This window comes from Gracilinanus agilis, chromosome 6 (assembly GCF_016433145.1).
Source record: "Gracilinanus agilis isolate LMUSP501 chromosome 6, AgileGrace, whole genome shotgun sequence".
In the NCBI taxonomy this organism is placed as follows: Eukaryota; Metazoa; Chordata; class Mammalia; order Didelphimorphia; family Didelphidae; genus Gracilinanus; species Gracilinanus agilis.
This window is the reverse complement of record NC_058135.1, coordinates 279679606-279701816: the sequence shown is the minus strand read 5'-3', so window position 1 is coordinate 279701816 and position 22211 is coordinate 279679606. Positions and strand designations below refer to the sequence as shown.

Sequence of the window (22211 nt, the reverse complement as noted above, 5' to 3'; positions counted from 1 at the left end):
CTTTGTCCCAATGACTAGGGAGGTGTTTCAATAATGGTATCAGGTGCTTCCTTAGCTTAGAATTTTATAGTTAAACCTAAAATATAAAATTCTTGGCTAATTCTCCTCTTTAGTGTCCTAGCCACCTTTCTCCATATCAAACCAGATAGGTTCTAGTATTCCTAATCCAAGACTTCAGTGCTTTTGTAGATAGCAACATGTTATAGTGAAACATCTCAGGACCTGGAGACATGAAGAACTGGAAAAAACCTCTCTATCTAATGCACCATTTCTCCACTGGTAAGTCAATTGACATCTTCCATTTCCTTACTATAAAATACTCATATTTGTGGTACACATCTCATAGGGTTCTTTTTGGACTCCAATAAAATTACATCAGTATATTGTTTTCCAATATCCAAATGCTCTAGAAACATCATTTGAGTTTTCAATTTCATCATTTTTCAATAACTGCAGTAGCACTTTGAGCAGTGGTTTACTATGCAGTCCTAATGAAGACTTAATTAAATAATGTTGGTAATGGGTATAGTGTGTGCATAGTAATGCATTAAATTTGTGAAAGAGGGGGTTAATAATCAAGTTTAGGTAAGACAGTCATGGCCATCAATGCTAATAATTCACTTATTTATACAAGACTTAAGCATTTGCAAAAGCTTTCCATCACCCTTCTCATTTGAATCTCTTGAGAACTATGTGAGATGAATATTGTTATGATTATCTCCCCCTTTTATAGAAAAATAACTTGAGGACAATTGACTTAAGTGACTTTTCCATAGATATAATATTAAATAGGATCTAAAATGGGATTTAAATTAAGGAAGTTTCTTCTACTTCTGAATTTTGGGGGGGGGGTTGGTAATGTTTTCTTTACATCAAACCTAAATTTGTTTCTTTTTAAGGTCTAATTTGTGCCCCTGGTTCTTACCTTTGAGTACAAGTAGGACAAGTCATATCCTTCTAGCATATGTACACTCCTTCAGATATTTGAAAATAACTTTAATCTTAACCCCTTCCCTGACACCCATATTTTGTCTTTTATAGGTTAAACACCCTCAGTTTCATTCACTAATTCTAAAAAAATTCTAAAATTTCTAAGTATTTCTCCATTTTGAAATTCTCTAGCCAATCAATTTCCTTCCCAAAATGGAGAACATACAACTGAACACATTGCTCCAAGTGCCAAGTACCAAAGACTACATCTGTGTGCCTGGTTATTTCTTCTCTGTTCAATATGAGGTCAAGTTCCTTTTCTTCTTAGCCATATACATCACAAAGTTTTGCTGGGGATCAAATGATCCAATGTATTTAAAGTACTTTGTGAAACTTTTTGGTACTGAAGATTTTTTTTTCATATCTAAGTCTGGCTAATTGAAAATTTTTCTTTTTTACCTTCAAAATTTCACTGTTGAGATCATTTTGTCCTTTTTGGTTGCACCTACTCATAGAATTAGTCCATAAAATCCCATTTTATTTTACCTCTGGCATGTGTAATTGACTATACCCAAACCTAATGTACATGTCTGAAAATTGCTAGTTTTTCTTTATCTTAAATTTTAGGATAACTTAATAAGTTTCTGCTCATTTCTTCAACAATCCCACTTATTTTGATCCTGCTCTATAATCCCTTATCCCTTGTGAGAATTAAATATAAAATGGAATTGCCCCATATGTTCCTTCACTTTTGAAATTCTGATAGATACAAATACCATAGTCATCAAGAAATCAAAAGTCATTTTTTGAGGGAAAAGATGCCAATTTATATAGGTTTATACATAGATGATAATAAAGAGACAGATAAAAAGAGACAATGAGAAAAACGAGCAAAGTCAAAAGGAAAAAGAGACAGAAAGGAGTGACAGTGATGAAGAGATACAATGAAAAAGAGAAAAAGAAACAGAGACAGAGACAGAAGCAGAGCTAGAATGGGAGAGACATAAAAAGAGAAAACATTTTGGCAGATGTCTAGGTAATTGAAGTGTCTCATCAAAATTCTGGTAACTGTATAAAATGTTTCCATAATGTTCCTCCACTCTGGTTCCTAGATTGCCTTGTATGTTTTCTATGTAGAAAAAAAACTTACAACAGCCTGATGTTACATATTCCATTTCATTGGAATAAGGGAGTAATCTTTCCAGAATCATATTCTCTTTGAGTCCCATTCCTGAAACCTACATGTTTCCTTAGAAGCTAGATTTCTATTCGTTTGTCAAAGATTTTAATTCATCTTCCTTGAGAGGAACCTGGATACAGTATAAGGATGGTGTATTTTTAAACATTAATTCTTCCTAATTAACCAGATATGACCATCCTGACGTGAAATTCTCTGATTTGGTTTTCTAAAATATTTTCAAGATAAAACTTGTTCTAGATAGCATGTGGAAGCCCTTCTTAGAATTACTATGAAAACTTTTTTCTAACATCTCATGGTGGCAAAGTTAAATTAAGTACTCTAAGTGTATGTGACTGAAGAATAACTGTGGCAGGACCTTCCAAGCTATAATGGTTTCTACTCTGGGCTGGGTATGACTCTAGATTTGTCTGTTGCACAAAGGCCACCTTAGCTTAGTTAAGAGAGAGAAAGTTACCACTAGTCAATCAGTGAGTGATATTTATTAGTGTCTACTACTGTATCTCAGACATTGTGCCAAATCTGGAGAATACAAAGAAAAGATAGAGTCCTTGTTCTCCAGGAGCTCATAACCTTAAGGCAAATGCAAATAAATGTACAAACAAGCTCTATCCATGGTAAATTTGAGATAATCAAAAGAGGGAAGGTACTTGAATTGAGATGGATCAAAACAACCTCCTAGAGGTGGGGTCTTAGCTCAAACTTAAAGGAAATGAAAGCAAACACTGATGATTTCCCAAGGACCAAGAAAACCTTATGCTGAATAAATGGACACAATGTCCCTTTTTTTGTGGCTGCCTTCTGCTTGCACAGTGGTAATGTAGAATATCAAAAAAGGAATAGACTGTGTGAGGAAAACAAATTTAGAAATCCTGGATTTATTGTTAAGTAATCTACCAGTGATCTTTTAGACAAAAAGTTCCCTCAACTATGGAACTGGCATCCACTGACTGCTGTTCCTACTCAGAACCTTGTGACTTCAGTTCACTGAATACCCCTGATAGTGCCAATGATTCTAAGACTAAGCAGGATCCCAATGAAATTTCAACCAACTTTCTTGGATCATCTCCTCCATTCACTCAGTCTCTAAACTTTCCTGTCATTTTGTTCCTCCATTTTTTTTCTTTATTCCATTTTTCTTTATTCTTCACTAGACTGAACCATATTCATAGAAAAAAGTCTAGTTTGTCAACTCTTGGAAACAAGAGGCTCCTTTTAATGATAATTTTCACTGAAGAACAAGGCATTTCCCTTTCCTGAACTGAGAAATTCCACTTTGGGAATTATTAAGTGCATAGTCAATTGGAAAAAAATAAGGTGAGGACACAGAGACAAGAAAGAAGGGAGTAGGATTTAAATTAATGTTCAATACTCCCAGTATTATATTTTATAAAGTTTATTGATAATCACTAGAAGTAAAGGAATAAAAGACTAATTATCTAACAAAGTAAAACCACGTTACTAGTTTTTCTACCTGCTCAAAAACCCCACATCCACAGATGCCACCACAGGAAGAGAAGGAGTGAGGGGCTGAACTACACAGACTTTATATCTTGCCTATGTCAGCACATAACATGAGAAGGAGAGTAGAGTGCCAGGAATGGTAGTTCTTAGGGTAACAGATTCTAATTACACAAGAGATAGAGCCAATATGGAGGAATACAGAGAAAGCTTAAACTAATAAATAAGATTAAGAGTTGATTTTATGAAAAAAGCAAAAACAGAACACTGGTTAATTTGATTAAAAAAGAAAAAAAAAGAAAATCAAATGACTAGAACAAAAAAGAAAAAGGGTGCATTTGCCATAAATGAAGAAATTAAAGCAATCATCAGGAGCTGTTTTGCCCAATTATATTCCAATCAATCTGACAATTTAAGAAAAATGGATAATATTTACAAAAAATATAAATTACCTAGATTAACAAAAGAGGAAATAGAATACTTAAATAAGCACTTTTCAGAAAAAGAAATTGAATAAGACATCAATGCACTCCAAAAGAAAAAATTTCCAAAGTATGATGGATTCACAAGTAAACTCTATCAAATATTTAAAGAAAGATTAATCCTATTGCAAAATAAATTATTTGGCAAAATAAACAGAGATGGAATTCTATCAAATTCTTTTTATTACACAAATATCGTACTCTTTTCTAAGCCAGCAAGAACAAAAATAGAGAACCAAAATTATAGGCCAATAATCTTAATGAATATAGAAGTAAAATTTTTAAATAAAATATTAGCAAGGAGACAATAGCAAATATATCACAAGGACCATTCACTATGACTAGCATGATTTAAACCAGAAATTCAGGGCTCACTTAATATTAGGGAAACATTCAACATAATCAACCACATTAATAACCAAAGTAACAGAAATCACATGATTATCTCAATAGATACAGAAAATTTATTTGACAAAATACAACACCCATTCCTAAAACAAGAGAAAGCATAGGAATAAATTGACCATTCCTCAAAATAATACAAAGTTTTTACTTAATATTATAATAAAAATGCTAACTTTAGCAATAAGGAAAAAAGAAATTGAAAGAATTAAAGTAAGCAATAAAAAATAATCACTCTTTGTGGATCATATGTTGATATATTTAAGAAAATCCCAGAAAATCAACTAAAAGACTAGTTGAAATAATTAATTTTGGTAAAGTTGCAGAATACAAAAAATAAACCCACCTAAATCATCAGCATTTCTATCTATTACCACCAAAGTTCAGCAGCAAGAGATAGAAAGAGAAATCCCATTTAAAATAACTCTAAACCTTATAAAACACCTGATAATTTACTTGCTAAGACAGAAGAGTTATATGAACCCAATTGCAAAACACTTCACACAAATAAAGTCACATCTGAACAATTAAAAATATATTAATTGCTCATGGGTATGCTGAGCTAACACAATAAAAATTACAATTTCATCTAAATAACTTTGCAGATTCAGTGCCATATTAATCAAAATAACAAAAAAGAATCTTATAGAACTAAAAAAATGATGAAATTAATCTGAAAGAACAAAATGTCAAGAATATCAAGGGAATTAATGGGGGGTGGGGGGAGTCAAGGAAAGTGGTCTAGCAGTACCAGATCTCAAATTGCATTATAAAGCAGTAATCATTAAAAGAATCTTGTACTGCCTGAAAAATAGAAGTCAATAGTGGATCAGTGGAATAGATTAAATATACAATAAAGAGGAATAAATGACCTAATATTTGATTAATCCAAAGACCCCTGCTTTGGAGAAAAGAACTCACTATTTGACAAAAATTGATGGGAAAACTAAAAACAATATAACAGAAACTAGGTATAGACCAATATGTTACTCTCTAAATCAATATAAGTTAAAAATAGGTATATGATTTAAATATAAAGCATGATACCATAAGTTAATTAGGGGAACTTAGAATAGTTTACCTGTCAGATCTATGGAGAAGGGAAGAATTTATGACTAAAGAGGAGGTAGAGAGCATTATAAGATGTTAAATGAATAATTTTTATTATATTAAATAAAATAGCTTTTGCACAAACAAAACCAATGTAACTAAGATTAGGAGGCAATGACAAAATGAGAAAAATTTGTACCAAATTTTTCTGATAAATGTCTAGTTTCTGAAAATTATAATGAATTAAGTAAAATTTATTAGAATACAAGCCATTCCTCAATTGACAAATGGTCAAAGGATATGAAAAAGCAGGTTTCAGATGAAGAAATCAAAGTGATTAATAATCATATAAAATATTCTAAACCACTCTTGATTAGGAAATACAAATTAAAACAACTCAGAATTAGACTCATCCATATCAGATAAGCCAATATGACAGTAAAGGAAAGTGATAAATGTTGGAGACGATGTAGCAAAATTGAGACCCTAATGCCTTGTTAGTGCACTTTTGAACTGATCTGAACATTATGGAGGGCAATTTCTAACTATGTCTAAAGAGCTATAAAATTGTGCATAACTTTTGATATTGTAATATCACTACTGGGTCTATATAACAAAAAAATCATAAAAAGGGGGGAAAGTACCTATTTATAGAAAAAATATTAATAGCAACTCTGTTTTTGATGGCAAAGAACTGGAAATTGAAAGGATGCCCATCATTTAGGGAATCGCTGAATAAATTGTACTATATGTTGGTGATAGAATGTTATTATGTTATAAGAAACAATGACCAGTATGATTTCAGAAAAAGCCATTAAGACCTACAAGAACTGTTGCAGAGCAAAATAAGCAGAAGCAGGAGAATATTATATGAAGTAATAGCAATCTTGTGAGATCAACTGGGAAAGACTTTGCTATGATCAGCAATATAATGATCTCTGCCAATTCTGACAGATATATGAGAAAGGATGCTATCCACCTCCAAAGAAGGAACTGCTAGAGTTAAATGAAAATGAAAGAATACTATTTTTCACATTACTTTCTTTTTTTGTAGGGTTTTAGTTTTACATGAGTTTTCTCTTACAACAATGACTAATATGGAAGTATGTTTTGTGCCATAATACATGTATAACCGAGATCAAATTGGTGGGAGGGTTTAAAGGGCAAGAGAACAATTTGGATCTTTTAATTTCAGTAAATGTACATTAAAAATGTTATTAAATGTAATTGAGAGAATAAAATATCTTTGACTAAAAATGTAAAGAGTAATACATGAAGTAACCTCTATAAAAAACTTGATTAGTGAATTTGGGGTACCTTGAGTAATTGCTTTAACAGCTGTCTAGATGTTCTTAGTCACTTAATTCTCTATTTCCACCTTCCAAATAAGATATGTCTATGACTATTTTTTATGTCTTGGAGTAATTGCACATCAAAAAATTATTGATTTTTCTGATGGTTACTCTTTTATTTTGTTTCAGGATAATGACATCACTTTCAAATGACATTTATGGAGAACATATCTGAAGTGAATGAGTTCATCCTTATAGGATTAACAGATGACCCATGGCTTCAGATTCCTCTTTTCATAATGGTCACCCTCATCTATCTCATCACCCTGTTAGGGAACCTGGGCATAATAACTCTGATCTCCTGGGATTCCAGCCTACATACTCCAATGTACTTTTTCCTCAGGAACCTTTCTCTGGTGGATTTGGGTCTTTCCTCAACTGTTATTCCCAAGGTGATGACTGGGCTCCTCACAGGGGATAAAGTCATCTCTTATAATGGTTGTGCTACCCAATTGTTCTTCTTTGGGGCCTTTGCTGCTATTGACAGTTACATCTTAGCCTTCATGGCCTATGATCGTCATGCAGCTGTGTGTAGACCCCTACATTATTCCACTATCATGACTTCAAAAATGTGTGTATATCTGGCCAGTGGGGCTTACATCTGGGGTTTTCTGACCTCCTCCATATTCATAGAAAATGTTTTTAGTCTTTCCTTCTGCAGGTCCAATGTAGTCCATCACTTTTTCTGTGATAGTCCCCCTCTCTTAGTTCTCTCTTGCTCTGAAGTTCACACCACTGAGTCAATAATCTTTATTTTTGGGTCATTAAATGCATCCTTCCCATTTCTTGTCATCTTTTTCTCTTACTTATTAATCTTCATCACTGTCTTGAAGATTCATTCTGCTGATGGGCGCCAGAAAGCTTTCTCCACCTGTGCTTCCCATCTCACAGCAGTGTTCATATTTTATGGGACAATCATTTTTATGTACTTCCGACCCAGCTCGAGTCATTCAATGGACTCAGACAAAATGGCATCAGTATTCTACACAATGGTAATCCCTATGTTGAATCCTCTCATCTATAGTCTGAGAAACAAAGATGTTAAGAATGCTTTCAAAAAAGCTGTGAGGGGAAAACGACTTCAATTTGATCATCCTTTTTAATTAGGGAAAAAATGTATCTATACCTTCCTCCATCTGTGATCCAGGCTCCAATAAGGTTATTTTTCTTATTCACACAGAAGAATAATCCATATTTTTCCCTGGAGTTACACCATGTAGAAGCAGATGTCATGGAATTAAGAGAGCCTAGAATTTAAATTCTGTATCAGGCATTTTCATGTTGTTTAACATTAGGCCCATATTGTGTAACCTAGGAAAACTAGGCAGCACAGGGGATAGAGCAATAAATATGTAATCAGGAATATCTGAGCTCAAATCTGGCCACAGACACTAATTTTGTGACCCAAAACAAGTCATTTAATCCTGCTTGCCTCAGTTTTCTCATCTGAAAAAATGAGTTAGCAAAGGAAATAGCAAATCACTCCAGTATCTTTGCCAAGAAAACTTCTCATGAGGTTTTGAAGTATTGACCAGAACTGGAAAATGACTGAACAACCTTTTCTACATCACATAAAGTCTGAGCCTCAGACTGATGTTTTCCTTATGTTGAAAGGACCTCAATAATATGACTTGTTTTGTGGAATGAAAGGTATCTGTGTATACACACACACACTCATACACAGAGACATACACTTAGATATCCCCATAGACATATAGACATATAATCATGATATAGAAATTCTAGATATTATCCTTTTAATGGAGGGAGGACAAATACTTAACTCTTCAATGGTATAGTACTAGCAGAGCAAAGCCAGTAAATTGCTAGGAAAGTGTAATGTTGATGGCAATAGCATTGCTTATTCAACACCCCCTCAACCACAAGTGTGCTGCTAAATACTTAAGAACCAGCTCTTCAGAAAAATACATATATGACATTGTTTAAAAATTAAGCCTCATTATTATTTTTTCTAACACCATCAAACTTGTGTCTTTTGCTTCATGTATCTATAACCTCATATTCCATCAAGAATATGGATTGTAATATATGAAAAAAATACATCACTCTACAACTCCCTCAACAATTTTTCAACCCTTATTTTCTGTTTTAGACTAGGTACTCTGTATTATTCCAAGGCAGAAGATCAGTAAGAAACAGGAAATGGGGGTTAAGTAATTTGCCCATGGTCACATAGTTCATAGTTGTGTGTTATAGAACTAGAAAAAATAAGAGGAAAATTCATCTGGAAGAACAAAAGATCAAGAATATCAAAGGAACTAATAAAAAAAAGTGGTGATAACCTAGTGGCCTAGCAGTACCAGACCTTAGTATAAAGCACTGATCATTAAAACAATCTGCTACTGACTAAGAAATAGAAGGGTAGATCTATTTAATATATTAGGGGTAAATAACCTCATTAATGTAGTGTTTGATAAACCCAAAGATCCCATCTTTGGGGATAAACTCGCTATTTGACAAAAACTGTTGGGGATATGGGGAAACAAAAGGCAAAAATTAGATTTAGATCAATACCTCACATCTACCAAGATAAGATCAAAATGGGTATATACAAAAAGAGTGATGATATGATAAAGAAATGATTAAACATAAAAGTGATATTATAAGTAAATTAGGGGGACATAGAATAGTTTGCCTGTCAGATGTATGGAGAAAGGAAGAATTAATAGCCAAACAAGAGATAGAGAACATTGCAAGATGTAAAATGAATAATTTTGAATATATTAAACTTAAAAGGTTTTGTACAAACAAAATCAATGCAACCAAGATTAGAAGGAAAAAAATAAATGGGAGTAGGGGCATTAGAACAAATTTCTCTGATAAAGGTCTCATTTTTCAAATATATAAAGAACTAAGTCAAATTTATAAGAATCCAAGTCATTCCCCAATAGATACATGATCAAAGTATATATATAGGTAGTTTTCAGGTGAAGAAATGAAAGCTATTAATAATCATACAAAAATATTCTAAATCCCTCTTGATTAGAGAAATGCAAATTAAAGCAATGCTGAGGTGCCACCTTACACCTATCAGATTGGCAATTTTGACAGTAAAGGGAAATTATAAATGTTGAAGGGAATGTGGCAAGCATTGCTGTTGGAGTTATGAACTAACCTAATCATTTTGGGGAACAATTTGAAATTATGCCCAAATGGCTATTAAAATGCATACTTCTTGATTCAGTAACACCACTACTAGGTCTACATCCCAAAGAGATAAAAAATGAAAAAGGACTTATTTGTACAAAATATTTATAGTCGCACTTTTTTGTGGTGGCAAATATTAGAAACTAAAGGGGAATGGTTGAACAATTTGTTGTATATGATGGTGATGGAACACTATCGTGCTATAAAGAATGATTAACAGGATGATTTCAGAAAGGATTGGAAAGACCTATGAAAACTGATGCAAAGTGAAATAAGCAGAACCAGAAGAACATTAAACACAGTAACTGAAAGATTGTGAGATGATCAAATGTGATAGATTTTGCAAGAGCAATATAGTGATCAAGGACAATTCTGATGGACCATGAAAAGGAATGCTATTCACCTCTATAAAAAGAATTGTTGGAGTAGAAAAGCAGATGAAAACATGATTTATCACATGTTTATTTGTGTGTATTCTGGGGAGTTTGGGTTTTATAAGATTATTCACTTACAAACATGAAAATGTGTTTTGCATGATAACACATGTATAATCCAGATTGAATTGCTTGTCAGCTCTGGGAGGGAAGAGGAAAAAAGGGAGAGAGACAATATGGATCATGTAGTTTCAGAAAACACATGTGGTAATTTATTAAAATTAAAGATAAAATAAAAAGCAAAAAATATATAAAATTCTATTCAGAGAAATCATAGATCTGAGTAGAGAAAAATCTTTAAAGTTGCAAGATTCGTTTCCCTTTTAATGAGAAATTGTTACATTGTGCTTTGCAGTTTCATCTGTATAGTATTAAACCCCTCAAAGTATACAGATTCCAAATTCTGGTGCTCATAAAACATTACATTTTAAAAACACAAAATGTATTTTAACTAAAAAAGAAAACTGCTTCAAATCTCTAGTATATGTGATTTTATAGGATTTCTAAATTCCTATAATTATTTAATTTATATAATGTATATATTATGCGCATATAATATATGTAAATAATAACTGAAATTCCTATAATTGAAATCCTATAAATAAAGGATTTTATTTTCATCCTTAGGAAATTTAAAAATAATTTGTAGATATGTTTTAGTTTTACATCATCTTCATTTCCCAATATATTTTCCTCCTTATCTACCCATAGAGCTCTTATAACAAAAGAGGAAAAGTTCCACAAAATTAATTAATATATCAATAGTTTCTGGTAATACATGAACTGTTCTACATCTGCAATCCCTGATTTCTTTAAGGAAGACTGGGAGACACAGTCACATCTCTCTTATCTGAATAGTTTGGTAATTATAATAATACAGTATTCACTACTGTGCTATTGATAGTGGCCTTTCTTTTTATTCTTTTTATGACTTCTTAAAAAAAAATAAGTTAACCTTTAGGGAAAAAAAAACAGAAGGCAGCAGGTAGCAGATGCATCAAACCAAGATAACTATCATCTTCAAACCTCATGGAGACTGCCAATAAAGTAGAGTCTGGTTTTAGTTGATAACATCCACAATTGCAAGAAGAATTTCATGCAGAGAAAAAGAACTACTACTACTATTACCAAATAATAATAAGAATAACTAATATTTATGTAGCATCTACTATATGCCAGGTACTGTGTTATGTGCTTTATAAATATATCATTTGATTCTCACAACATCCCTTGGACATCAGTGCTATCTTGGAGATCAAGAAACTATTTCCCTTATACAAATCACTAAACAATGTGATTTTTTTTTATTTGAATGGCCACTAAAAGAAAGGAAAACCTAAGGGTCTTGGGAATAGTAGAAACTCTGAGACTATCTAACCTGCTTCCAGCACATTCCCTAAAGCCATCATCCATGGGGAGTAGTTCTTCTAGAGATGTATCTGGCAACTGTTTATCCAAATTCTATACTCTCTACTTTCTCTATAACAAATGCTACTGAAAATCTAGGGAGTAAAATATTCTTGCCACCAAAGACATTGACCATTTTCAAATTGTTAAACATTAGACATTAAAATGTTTTTTTAATCAATTAAATGAAAAATGTATATTAATGGAAATTACATTAAGGAATATATATTACCATGTGCTCCATCAAAGCAGCCTAGTTCTTTACGTAACACTTACACTTTCTTCTTTTTTTATTTTATTTTATCTTATTTATTTATTTTATTTTTGTCTTATTTAGAATATTTTTCCATGGTTACATGATTTATGAGCCCCACCTCATTCTTTCCTTCCCCTTTCCAAAGCTGACAAGCAGTTCCACTGGGTTATACATGTATCATTGTTTAAAACCTATTTCCATGTTATTCATATTTGCAGTAGAGTGATCTTTTAACATCAAAACCCTACTCACATCCCTATCGAACTACATGATCTATCACATGTTTTTCTTCTGAATTTCTGTTTTTACAGTTTTTTCTCTGGATGTGGATAGTATTCTTTCTCATAAGTTCCTCTGGATTGTACTGGGTCATTGCATTGTTGCTAAAAGAAAAGTTTGTTACATTCGATTGTGCCGTAATGTATCAGTTTCAGTATACAATGTTCTACTAGTTCTGCTCCTTTAGCTCTGCATCAGTTCCTGGAGCTTTTTCCAGTTCACATGGAATTCCTCCAGTTCATTATTCCTTTAAGCACAATAGTATTCCATCACCATCATATACCACAATTTGTTCAGCTATTGCCCCAATTGATAGGCACCTCCTAATTTTCCAATTTTTTGCAATCCCCAAAGAGTGCTACTATAAATATTTTTGTACAAGCCTTTTTCCTTATTATCTTTTTGGGGTTTTCTGATCACTTTCTAGAGGTAACATTCACAGTTTATTCTTCCATATGAATAAAGTTCTCCTGGTTTCAGTCATTTCTTTATTATCTTGTGTAGTCTTTCCACATTTTTTTCTTAATCTCTTTGCTATTTTCTTATGACGCAGTAATATTTCAACACAATCATATACCATAATTTATTTTGCCATTCCCCAACTGATGGACATCCCCTCAATTTCCAATTCATTATCACCAGAAATAGAGCTGTTATAAATATTTTGGAATATATTACCCACTTGGGAAATAGACCCATTAATATGAACTAAGGGTATACACAGTTTTATAACTCTTTGGGTGTGATTTCAAATTACTCTCCAAAATAGTTGGATCAATTAATAGCTCTACCAACATTTTCCCTAACATGTATCCTTTTGACCTCTTGTCATTTAGCCAGTCTAATGCGTATAATGAGGTGATATCACAGAGCTGTTTTGGTTTGCATCTCTCTAATCAGGAATGACTTAGAGTATTTTTAATATACCTATACATGGTTTTGATTTCTTCTATTGAAAATTGTCTATTCATGTCTTTTGCCAATTTATCAATTAGGGATGGCTCTTTTTCTTATACATTTTACAAAATTCTCTCTATATTTTAGATATGAGACCTCTATCTGAAAAGTATCAGTAATTTTTGCCCCAATTTTCTGCTGTCCTTATAATCCTGGCAGTGTTTATTTTTTTTAAACTTTTTCATTTAATGTACTTAATGTCATCCATTTTACTTTTCACAATGCTCCCTACCACTTGATTCATAAATTCCTCTCCTGTCTATAAATCTGGTAGCTATTATATTCCCTACTCTTCTAATTTGCTTATATCTTTTTATACCTGTATCACATATCTATTTTCATCTTATCTTAGTGAATGGTGCAACATATTTATCTGTACCTAGTTTCTTCTGAACAAGTTTCTAGTTGTCCCATCATTTTTTTCCAAAGAGTGATTTCATTTACACCCAATGGCAATTTCCCATCACTTCTTAAATTTTATTTTGATTCATAGAATTTATTTCCAAGAATCTCAACCCCACTGTCCTCTCCCCTCATCATAGAAGGCATCATCTGGCAAACAAGTATATGTAGATTATGTCTTTAATGTTTCCATTTTTTAGTTCATTCTCTGGAGGTAAATATTCACAAACTATTCTTCAAGTATTAAGTCTGTAGCAGTACATAATGTTCTCTCAGTAATGCTGATTTTGCTATTCATGATCTCATCGAGTTCTTTCTAAATATTTAAAAAATTAGCCTGATGTGCATATATAGATTAATTCTTTTGAGACTCCATCTTTCAGTTAATTCTCTGTAGGTGAACAATCACAAGTAAAGTCTATTTCTGTATATATTGTTGCCTTGGTTCTACTCATTTTGTTGTTCATTGTCTCGTGAAGTTATTTTCAAGTATTTAAAAATTATCCTACTCATCATTTCTTATAACTCAATGGTATTCCATAACAATCATATACCACCATTTTTTAGCCTTTCCCTAATTGATGACTATCCTCTGGATTTCTAGATCTTCCTGACACAAAGAGAGCCACTAAAATATTTTGGAAAATATAGATTCTTTTCCTTTTCCTCTGATCTCCTCCAGCAATGGTATTACTAGGTCAAAAAGTATGACCAGTTTTATAACTCTGGGAATAATTATAACTTGTCTCCAAAATGGTTGAATCTATTCACAGTTCCACCAACAGTATATTAATGTCCTTATTTTCCCATCATTTGTAACTTTACCTCTTTTTTCCATTTTAGCCAACATGACAAATTTAAGATGACACCTCAGAATTATTTTGGTTTGTATTTCTTTAATCAGTAGTGATTTAGAGCATTTAAAATTATTTCTATAGCTTTGATTTCTTCATCCAAAAATTGACTTTTCATATTCTATTCCCATTTGTCAACTGGATATGGCTCTTATTCTATAAATTTGGCAAAATTCCCTATATATTTAAGATATGAGATCTCTATTCAAGATATTACCTTAAATTTCCCCTCCAACTTTCTGCTTTTCTTCTAATCTTGGCGACCTTTGTTTTACTTATACAAAACCTTTTTAATTTAATGTACTCAAAATTGTCCATTTTACATTTCACAATTCTCCCTTTCTCTTATATTACATCATGTTAAACAAAAATATGTTTGTGACTTTATTAAAATGCTACTTCTATTCAACAAAATGAATAGAAAAAGTAGTGGTTTAAGGAATATGAAAAAAAGAAAGCATTTGAGTTACTTCTGGATTATTTCCTTCAATTCTTCTTGAATATTCCACATAAAGTATTTGTAAAAATTAATTAGTTATAGAAATTCCTACTTAGTTTTCAAAAGGAAAAGTAGAAAGTATTTTGTGCTAATGATTATAATAAGAAAATGTGTATTTTTCTTATGACTTTTTAGGACAAAAGTTGTCCTCATAGTTAGAAGCTTACAAACATGCATCAAAATAAACATATTCATGAGATGAATCTGGTCTGTCTGAGTTTAGAATATAAACTGCATCATCTGGAATGATACACTCCATAGTACAGAAACAAGTATAAACATTAGCCCATTTCCCTTCAACTTTACATCTTGTTAGATTTAACTGAAAATTTTAGTGTGCAAAGATGTTTCTGAATCATGAATAGACTGCTTGCTATGGTAGCTGTTCCTCTTAGCTTTTCCCATTTGGAAATTTGATAAGGATACCAATATGTGTTTGTCTAAGGAGGTGATAAGTGATCAATTTAATTCCACAGTAATTTATTATGTCACTACTTTGAGTAAGGCCCAGTGTAGGTTCCAAGTATATACTGAAACAAAAAGTCCAAAAAGTCTGTCTCTAAGGAACCAAATTTTATTGGGTTAAACTACGTATACAAATATAAGTGATCATAAAATAGACAAAGAGTAAACATGAAGTGATTTTGCAATCTAGAGGGAATGCTGGTAGGCAGGAGATTATGACTGAACACCTTCCAAGGTAACAATGAGCCAAGAATCCTTCTCGGGTATAAATATAAATTCTGAGTATGCTACACTATGTTCTTTATTGTTCTTCTCTCATCTTTTCCTCAAGAAGAGAATGAGGGAGTATGTCAATTATCCTATTTCAACCTTAGCAAATGATTACTTCAGCATTTTCTTCAGTTATCACTGAATTAGAACCTTTAGGGCATGTGTCATCAAGGGCTAGAGCTATGAAGCAGAGCAGAACAGGTTCAGATGGAGTTAGGAAAGATAGATATATTTGGAACTCTGAGTAGATTTTTAAAAAGAATAGCAATAATATTCATGATAATAAGAATATCATTTTAAATTTACAAATTATTATTCTCACAATGGTCCTAAGAGTCAGAACATGCAAAATATGCTCATTTATATTTTTAAAATGAGGAAATCAAGGTTCCTTCAGGATAAGTGATTTCCCTAAAATTTCACAGTGATGTCCAATTACAAGCCAGATCTTCTGCCACCAGCTTCAAAGATCTTTTCACTTGCCAACACTCTAGAAATCTTTTCACTAACCACCTCACTTTCATTTTCAGTATTACCTTTCGGCTTCACCAAAACTTTCTGACTGTATTGGGGTTTGATATAATAATACCCATTTCAAAAATGATTAAACAGATTTGGAGGTATTCTGTGACATACACAATGTCATATAAAATGGAGGTGGCAGAATTAGAATTAAAATTCAGCCTATGGCCTTTTCCAGGCCCCTTTACATCTGACTTTGCTAACAAGTGTAATATAGGATTTAGCATTGCTATATTGGCTTAGAGCAAACCTGTTGGTTGCCCTAGATGGAATGTTGAGGAAGGCATGAGCCACTGGGCAGATACCAACTGGCAGTTGAGCTGAGAGTATAAAAAGCCCTGAAAACCCAAGGCTGGGTTCTTCCCTGACCTGTCTTCATCCTGACCACTCATCTACCCCTTCCCCTGGGCCCGAGAGGTAGGAGTAAAAGGTGGTGGGATTGGAAGAGGGTGGTGGGAGTGAGAATGTGGGTAACTAGGATTTTAGGACCAAATCTTCTAGAGCACCACAATATTATTATTTATCATCATCTACAAGATTAACCAATAGATCAACTCAAATTCCTAAACAGAGACCGCTTCACTCTGGCTGAAGGCTGCTTGCCCTCCATCAGCCTAGATCTTCGAAGAACCTCTATCAGCTTTAGCCAGATAATCCTTACCAACAGATCTCAGTATTTCCAAGCCCCCTTACTATTGCCTTGTTCCTTCCCCACTTTATCAATAAATCTCATAGCCTTAACCAGTGAATCCTGTGATTGTTCCCTACCATCAAAGGCTAGGAGGACAGGCAACAGGAAGGGATTCTGCACAGTTAGGGCTGGAACAAGCTCCATTGCTGAGGGGCAGGAAGTTCTATATCCACTTCCTGCCAGCCTGCCATTAACCAATAGGAGCGCATTTACTCAGCAGGGAGGGGTTGGCTGCCTGACATCTTAAAGGAGCCTGGTGGCTAGCAGTGAGATTTCACTGGGCACTCAGTTACCAGGGTTTGGATCCTCGTACTTCCATAACAAGTTACAAGCCCAAGTGAGGTTGCTCACTCCATCCTAACAACCAGCACTATCCTCCTGCTAGCCTGGTTACCAACTTAAGGCCCCTGTTGACCCACTTATCATTACACAAGCTAAATATGTCAAAGTACCCAAGAGAAAATGGTCTCTGTGTGTACTCATGCATTTTTCCCCATGGTCAGAGCAAAATTTAATTGCTTGTTTGGGTCATGAGTTGGCAGCAGAACTACCAGATATCTCTAAGGGATCGCCATCTCCTAATCACCGAATGGCTCCCAGGTCTGAATAAAGTCCCTTCCTCAATTCTAACTTCCGTTACTGACTGAAATATTTCAGTAGAAGGATCAGTGATGTGGTACCAGCTTGTGAGTCCAATTCCCTGAGTCATTCACTAATTTCTGTTTCCTGAGGCAGAGCTGAAAGGACGGTGAGTATTGCTAAGTCTGTTGCAATCCATACCACTGTGATGACCAGTTGTGACCACTCTGCCAATAGGAACCTTTTGATTTTTAATGTGGCAACTAGTGAAGTGTTTCTATAATGGGATCTCATGCTTCCTAGGCTTGGGATTTCAAGGCTAAACCTTGAATATAAAGTTTTTGGCTAGTTCTCTTCTTTGGTGTTCTGGCCACCTTTCTCCATGTCAAGCCAAGCAGGTTCTAGGATATCCAAACTAAGGCTGCAGTTCTTATATGAATAGAAATATATATATTAAAAAAAAACATTGCTGGATATGGAGGCAGGAAGCCCTGGAGAAAAACTTTCCCTATCTCAGACACTAACTCTATTTCCTTTTTGGTAAGTCTTTTGATTTCTACAATTTCTTTATCCATAAAAATGTGTATAATTACCCTGGTGGTACTTATCTTATACCATCTTCTTAGGGTTCCATTGAGATCATGCATATCAGTTGTTTTCCAAAATCTCAGTGCTCCTATAAACATCAGTTATTATCTTCCCCTTGCAGCATTTCACTCTCACCATTCTTCAGTAACTGAAGAAGCAATTTGAAGGACAGGCACTAAATTAAATAATGGTGATTAAGAGTATACTGTGAGCACAGCACTCCATCAAATTGTTGAGTGAGGGGGTTGATAAGAAAGTTTAGAGGAAATACAACCCTTGCCAACAAAGTCTATTGGACTTTAATGTTTGCAAAGAGATTTCCATCAATATTCTTTTGTAACTCTCCCAATAACTGTGTAAGAGAAATACTATTGTTATTCTACATCTTTTACACTTAAGTAACTTGAGGCTGAGTTACTTACATGATTTATCTAGATATACACAATTAATAAGTGTCTGACATGGGATTTCAATCTGCATCTTCTTGAATCAAAGATAAAAACTTTAACCACTACATCACACTATCACACTAATAAGTTATAGTGCAGTAGCACTTCTATTCTCTTTTCTCTATTTCTTTGCACGTCTCAGAGCAGCCACTCATGCATTATCAAGTGCAAGCCCAATAACTTTTCCTGAGCAGAGTAATTCTCATATGTATATCACTTGATAGTTGGCAAATGCTTTCCTTACATCCACTGTGTAAGCTATATACTCTAAGGAATATTATTCCTTTTTTCCAAATGAGGACAGAGAACCACAAGGATTGATTAACTTCTGTGGAATTAGAGAACAGATTAGTGCAAATCCAATCAACATTGGAACCCAAGACTTTAGACTCCTTCCTAATCAAGTGCCCTCTCCAACTTAGTACTATCCACCAGCACTGGGACATTTCTGAGCAGAAAACAAATCATTCTGTCTGCTTCATTTCCAAAGAAAGACTTTCTCTAGATTTGGGAATTTTAGAAGACCTAAAGTTAAGTCCATCAGTGAGTTGATTGTCATAGCTTATGTCTACACATATTTGATCCAGTAGTACTGATTACTAAAATGGCTCAATAGTACCTCATACTATGCTAATGCTACAATACATCTTCACTCTAAGTTGGAGGTTCATATTCTATATAATTCTTAACATGTTAAAGGAAAATCTCTGGTTGTAGTTAATTATAAAAAAGGCTTTTTCCCCTATTCCTTTGATCATGTATGGGATTAAGTTTTAACTATTTACTTTATCCTTAGCTATCCCTCCCACATTAAAAAAAGCTCTTTTACAGTAGTGTTATGAAGATCAGTGAATATCTTTAAAATTAATACAGGTTAAAAGTATCATCAAAACTTTCATTCAGAGATGGAAGGAATCTCAGAGGTCATGTAGTCTAATTTTTTTCTTTATATATGAGCAAACTTAGACACATAGTATCATAGTAATAAAAAACTTTATGGAATTAGTGAGAGACAAAACAAATAGTATCAGTAGTGGTAGTACTTAAAATAAAAACTGCAGATAACATTTCTATAGTGCTTTAAGGTTTAAAACAGTTTACAGAATTATCTTTTCTATATTCAGAAGAATACTATGATCTAGTTGTCTTTCTCTCAAGACTTCAAATCAGGGGAAATCCAGTATATATTAAGGCAGTCCTTGCCATTTGTGAATGTAACACACTCTTTTGGGAGTATTTACCTTATATCAAATAGAAATTAGTTTCTTCTTAACTTCTACCCTTTGTTCCCCGTTCTTCCCATTGGATATTAATAGAAATCCTTCCTCTACATGACAGTCTTTCAGATGTTTGAAAATTATTTAATCCTAAGCTGTGCCTTGACCCACATATTTTATCTTCTCTAGGCTAAATACCATCAGCTTCTCCCAATAATCCATCAAATTTATTTGCCAATAAACATGGCAAAATTTTTAAGGGTTTGTTTTTTTTCCATCCTAGCTGAACTCTGGAAAACTTCTTGCCTCTCTACAAACTGTGGATCCCACAACTGAACATGTTGCTCTAAATACAGAGCACAGACAACCACCTTAGTGTACCTGCATACTGTGCTTCCCCATGAAGTGTAAGGCCAAGCTGGTTTTCTTTTTTCCCATGCATGTCATAAAGTTGTGGAGATCAGGTATCCAAATGTATTTAAAATACATTGCATACTTTAAAGAGGTAACTGGTACAGTGGAGAGAGCAGTGGGACTGGAGTGAAGAAATCCTGAGTTCAAATCCATCTTCAAATACTTGTTACCCTGGGCAAATCACTTAATCTCTTTTGCCTTTTTCCTCACAATGGGGATGATAATAGTATATACATCACCAGGTTGCTGTGAGAATCAAAATCAAATGGGATAATATTTCTAAAGTTTTTAGCACAATCCCTGACACATAATGGATGTTATAGAAATGTTTCTTCCATTCCCTTTAATAATATGTGTGCTACTTATTATTATCTTTGGTATCAATTCCCTAGTAGATGTAGATGTACTCTTCTAAACCTAAGTTCATTTTCTTTGTAAGAGAAAAAAGAAGCAGAATACAAATTGAGCAAATTTTGAACTTTTATCAACCTTGAGAACCACTCCAATTCCTTATTGAATTTTTTTCCCCTAAATAGCCAATTTTTTTAAAATGCATGCCCTATTTTCAATCTTTAGCTTTCTGGGCTTCCCTTAGCTTTTCCTGAGACTTAGGTACTCTTCTGCCTTGATTACTATAAACCAGTATTAGTATTTTAATTCATTCTTTCTTACCTGTTCTTTTTTCTTTCTTGAAGACAATTTTCACATTTATATGCCTAATTAACAATTTCTCCTTTTTTGTTAAAAATTTCATTCTTGTAGTCTTTCTATCCTTTCCAATTTGTACTCTTTTTAGATTTAATCCACAGGATCATACTTTATTCTTCCTCTTGAATGGCTAGAATTGACTCTCCTGAAACCTAATGTATATATTTGATAATTCCTAGTTTTCCTTTATCTATTTCAAACTTCATGATGATTTAATTACTTTCCACTGACTCCTGTAACATTCCTATTTACTTTGATACCAAACTACCAAATTCCTCATTACTTTTATGAATCAAATGCAGAATATAATCTCATATTTGTTACTGTGCTTTTTAACTTTGATGGATAAAAATATCATCGTCAATAAGAAACCAATCGCTGTTCTTTGAAGGGAGAGCCACAAAGATACATAGGTGGATAGATGATAGAGAGATAGTAGATGGATAGATAGAAAGAAACTCAGAGATGGCAATAGACAGACAGAAAAAAGGGTGAAACAGACAGATAGGGACAGACCGAGGCAGAAATTTATAGTGATGTAGATAGATATAGATAGATGAAGAGTGACAGAAACAGAGAAAGACAGAGATATAAAGAGAGATAGAGACAGGACAAGATCCAAAATAAGAGAAAACATTCTGGCAGATGCTCAGATAAAAGAAATTCCTCATCACTAATATATCATTCCTTCATGCCAAGTTTCTAATTCTTACAAAATTCCTAATTATTTCTTCTTCCAATATAAATGTTTATGTGCATAAACATTTATATTGGAAGAAGAAATGATATATATAAACATATATAATATATATATATAATGGTAGATTGCTATACTGATAACAGTATAAATGTTTTCCACCAAGTTTCCCCACCCTGGTTCCTGGACTTCCAAAAATAAGTATATATTCTATGTTTAGAAAAATACAGATAATAGCCTGCTATTACATATTCCATTCTATTGAAATAAGGAAGAAATCTTTCCAGAACAATGTACTAGTTATGAGAGTTACCCTTGAAATATAAATGTTACTTTGGCAGTCAGTATTATTTTCTTGCATTAGAGATCATAGTTTGTCTTGCTCAAATGAGTTCCTTGGGGACCTCAATTGGGCCACTAGAGCTATACATCTCTTATCTTTTCTCATTTTCCATACTTACATGCTTTGGGGGAAGTTTT

At 33.3% G+C, this 22211-nt stretch overlaps 1 protein-coding gene across 1 annotated transcript; it reads left to right on the top strand.

The window, feature by feature from the left end:
* Positions 1-7024: 7024 nt before the first annotated feature.
* On the top strand, positions 7025-7978 carry LOC123251440 (olfactory receptor 5B2-like). Its single transcript, XM_044680694.1, has one exon. The coding sequence runs from the start codon at positions 7025-7027 to the stop codon at positions 7976-7978; it is 954 nt and encodes a 317-aa protein (XP_044536629.1).
* Positions 7979-22211: the final 14233 nt, after the last annotated feature.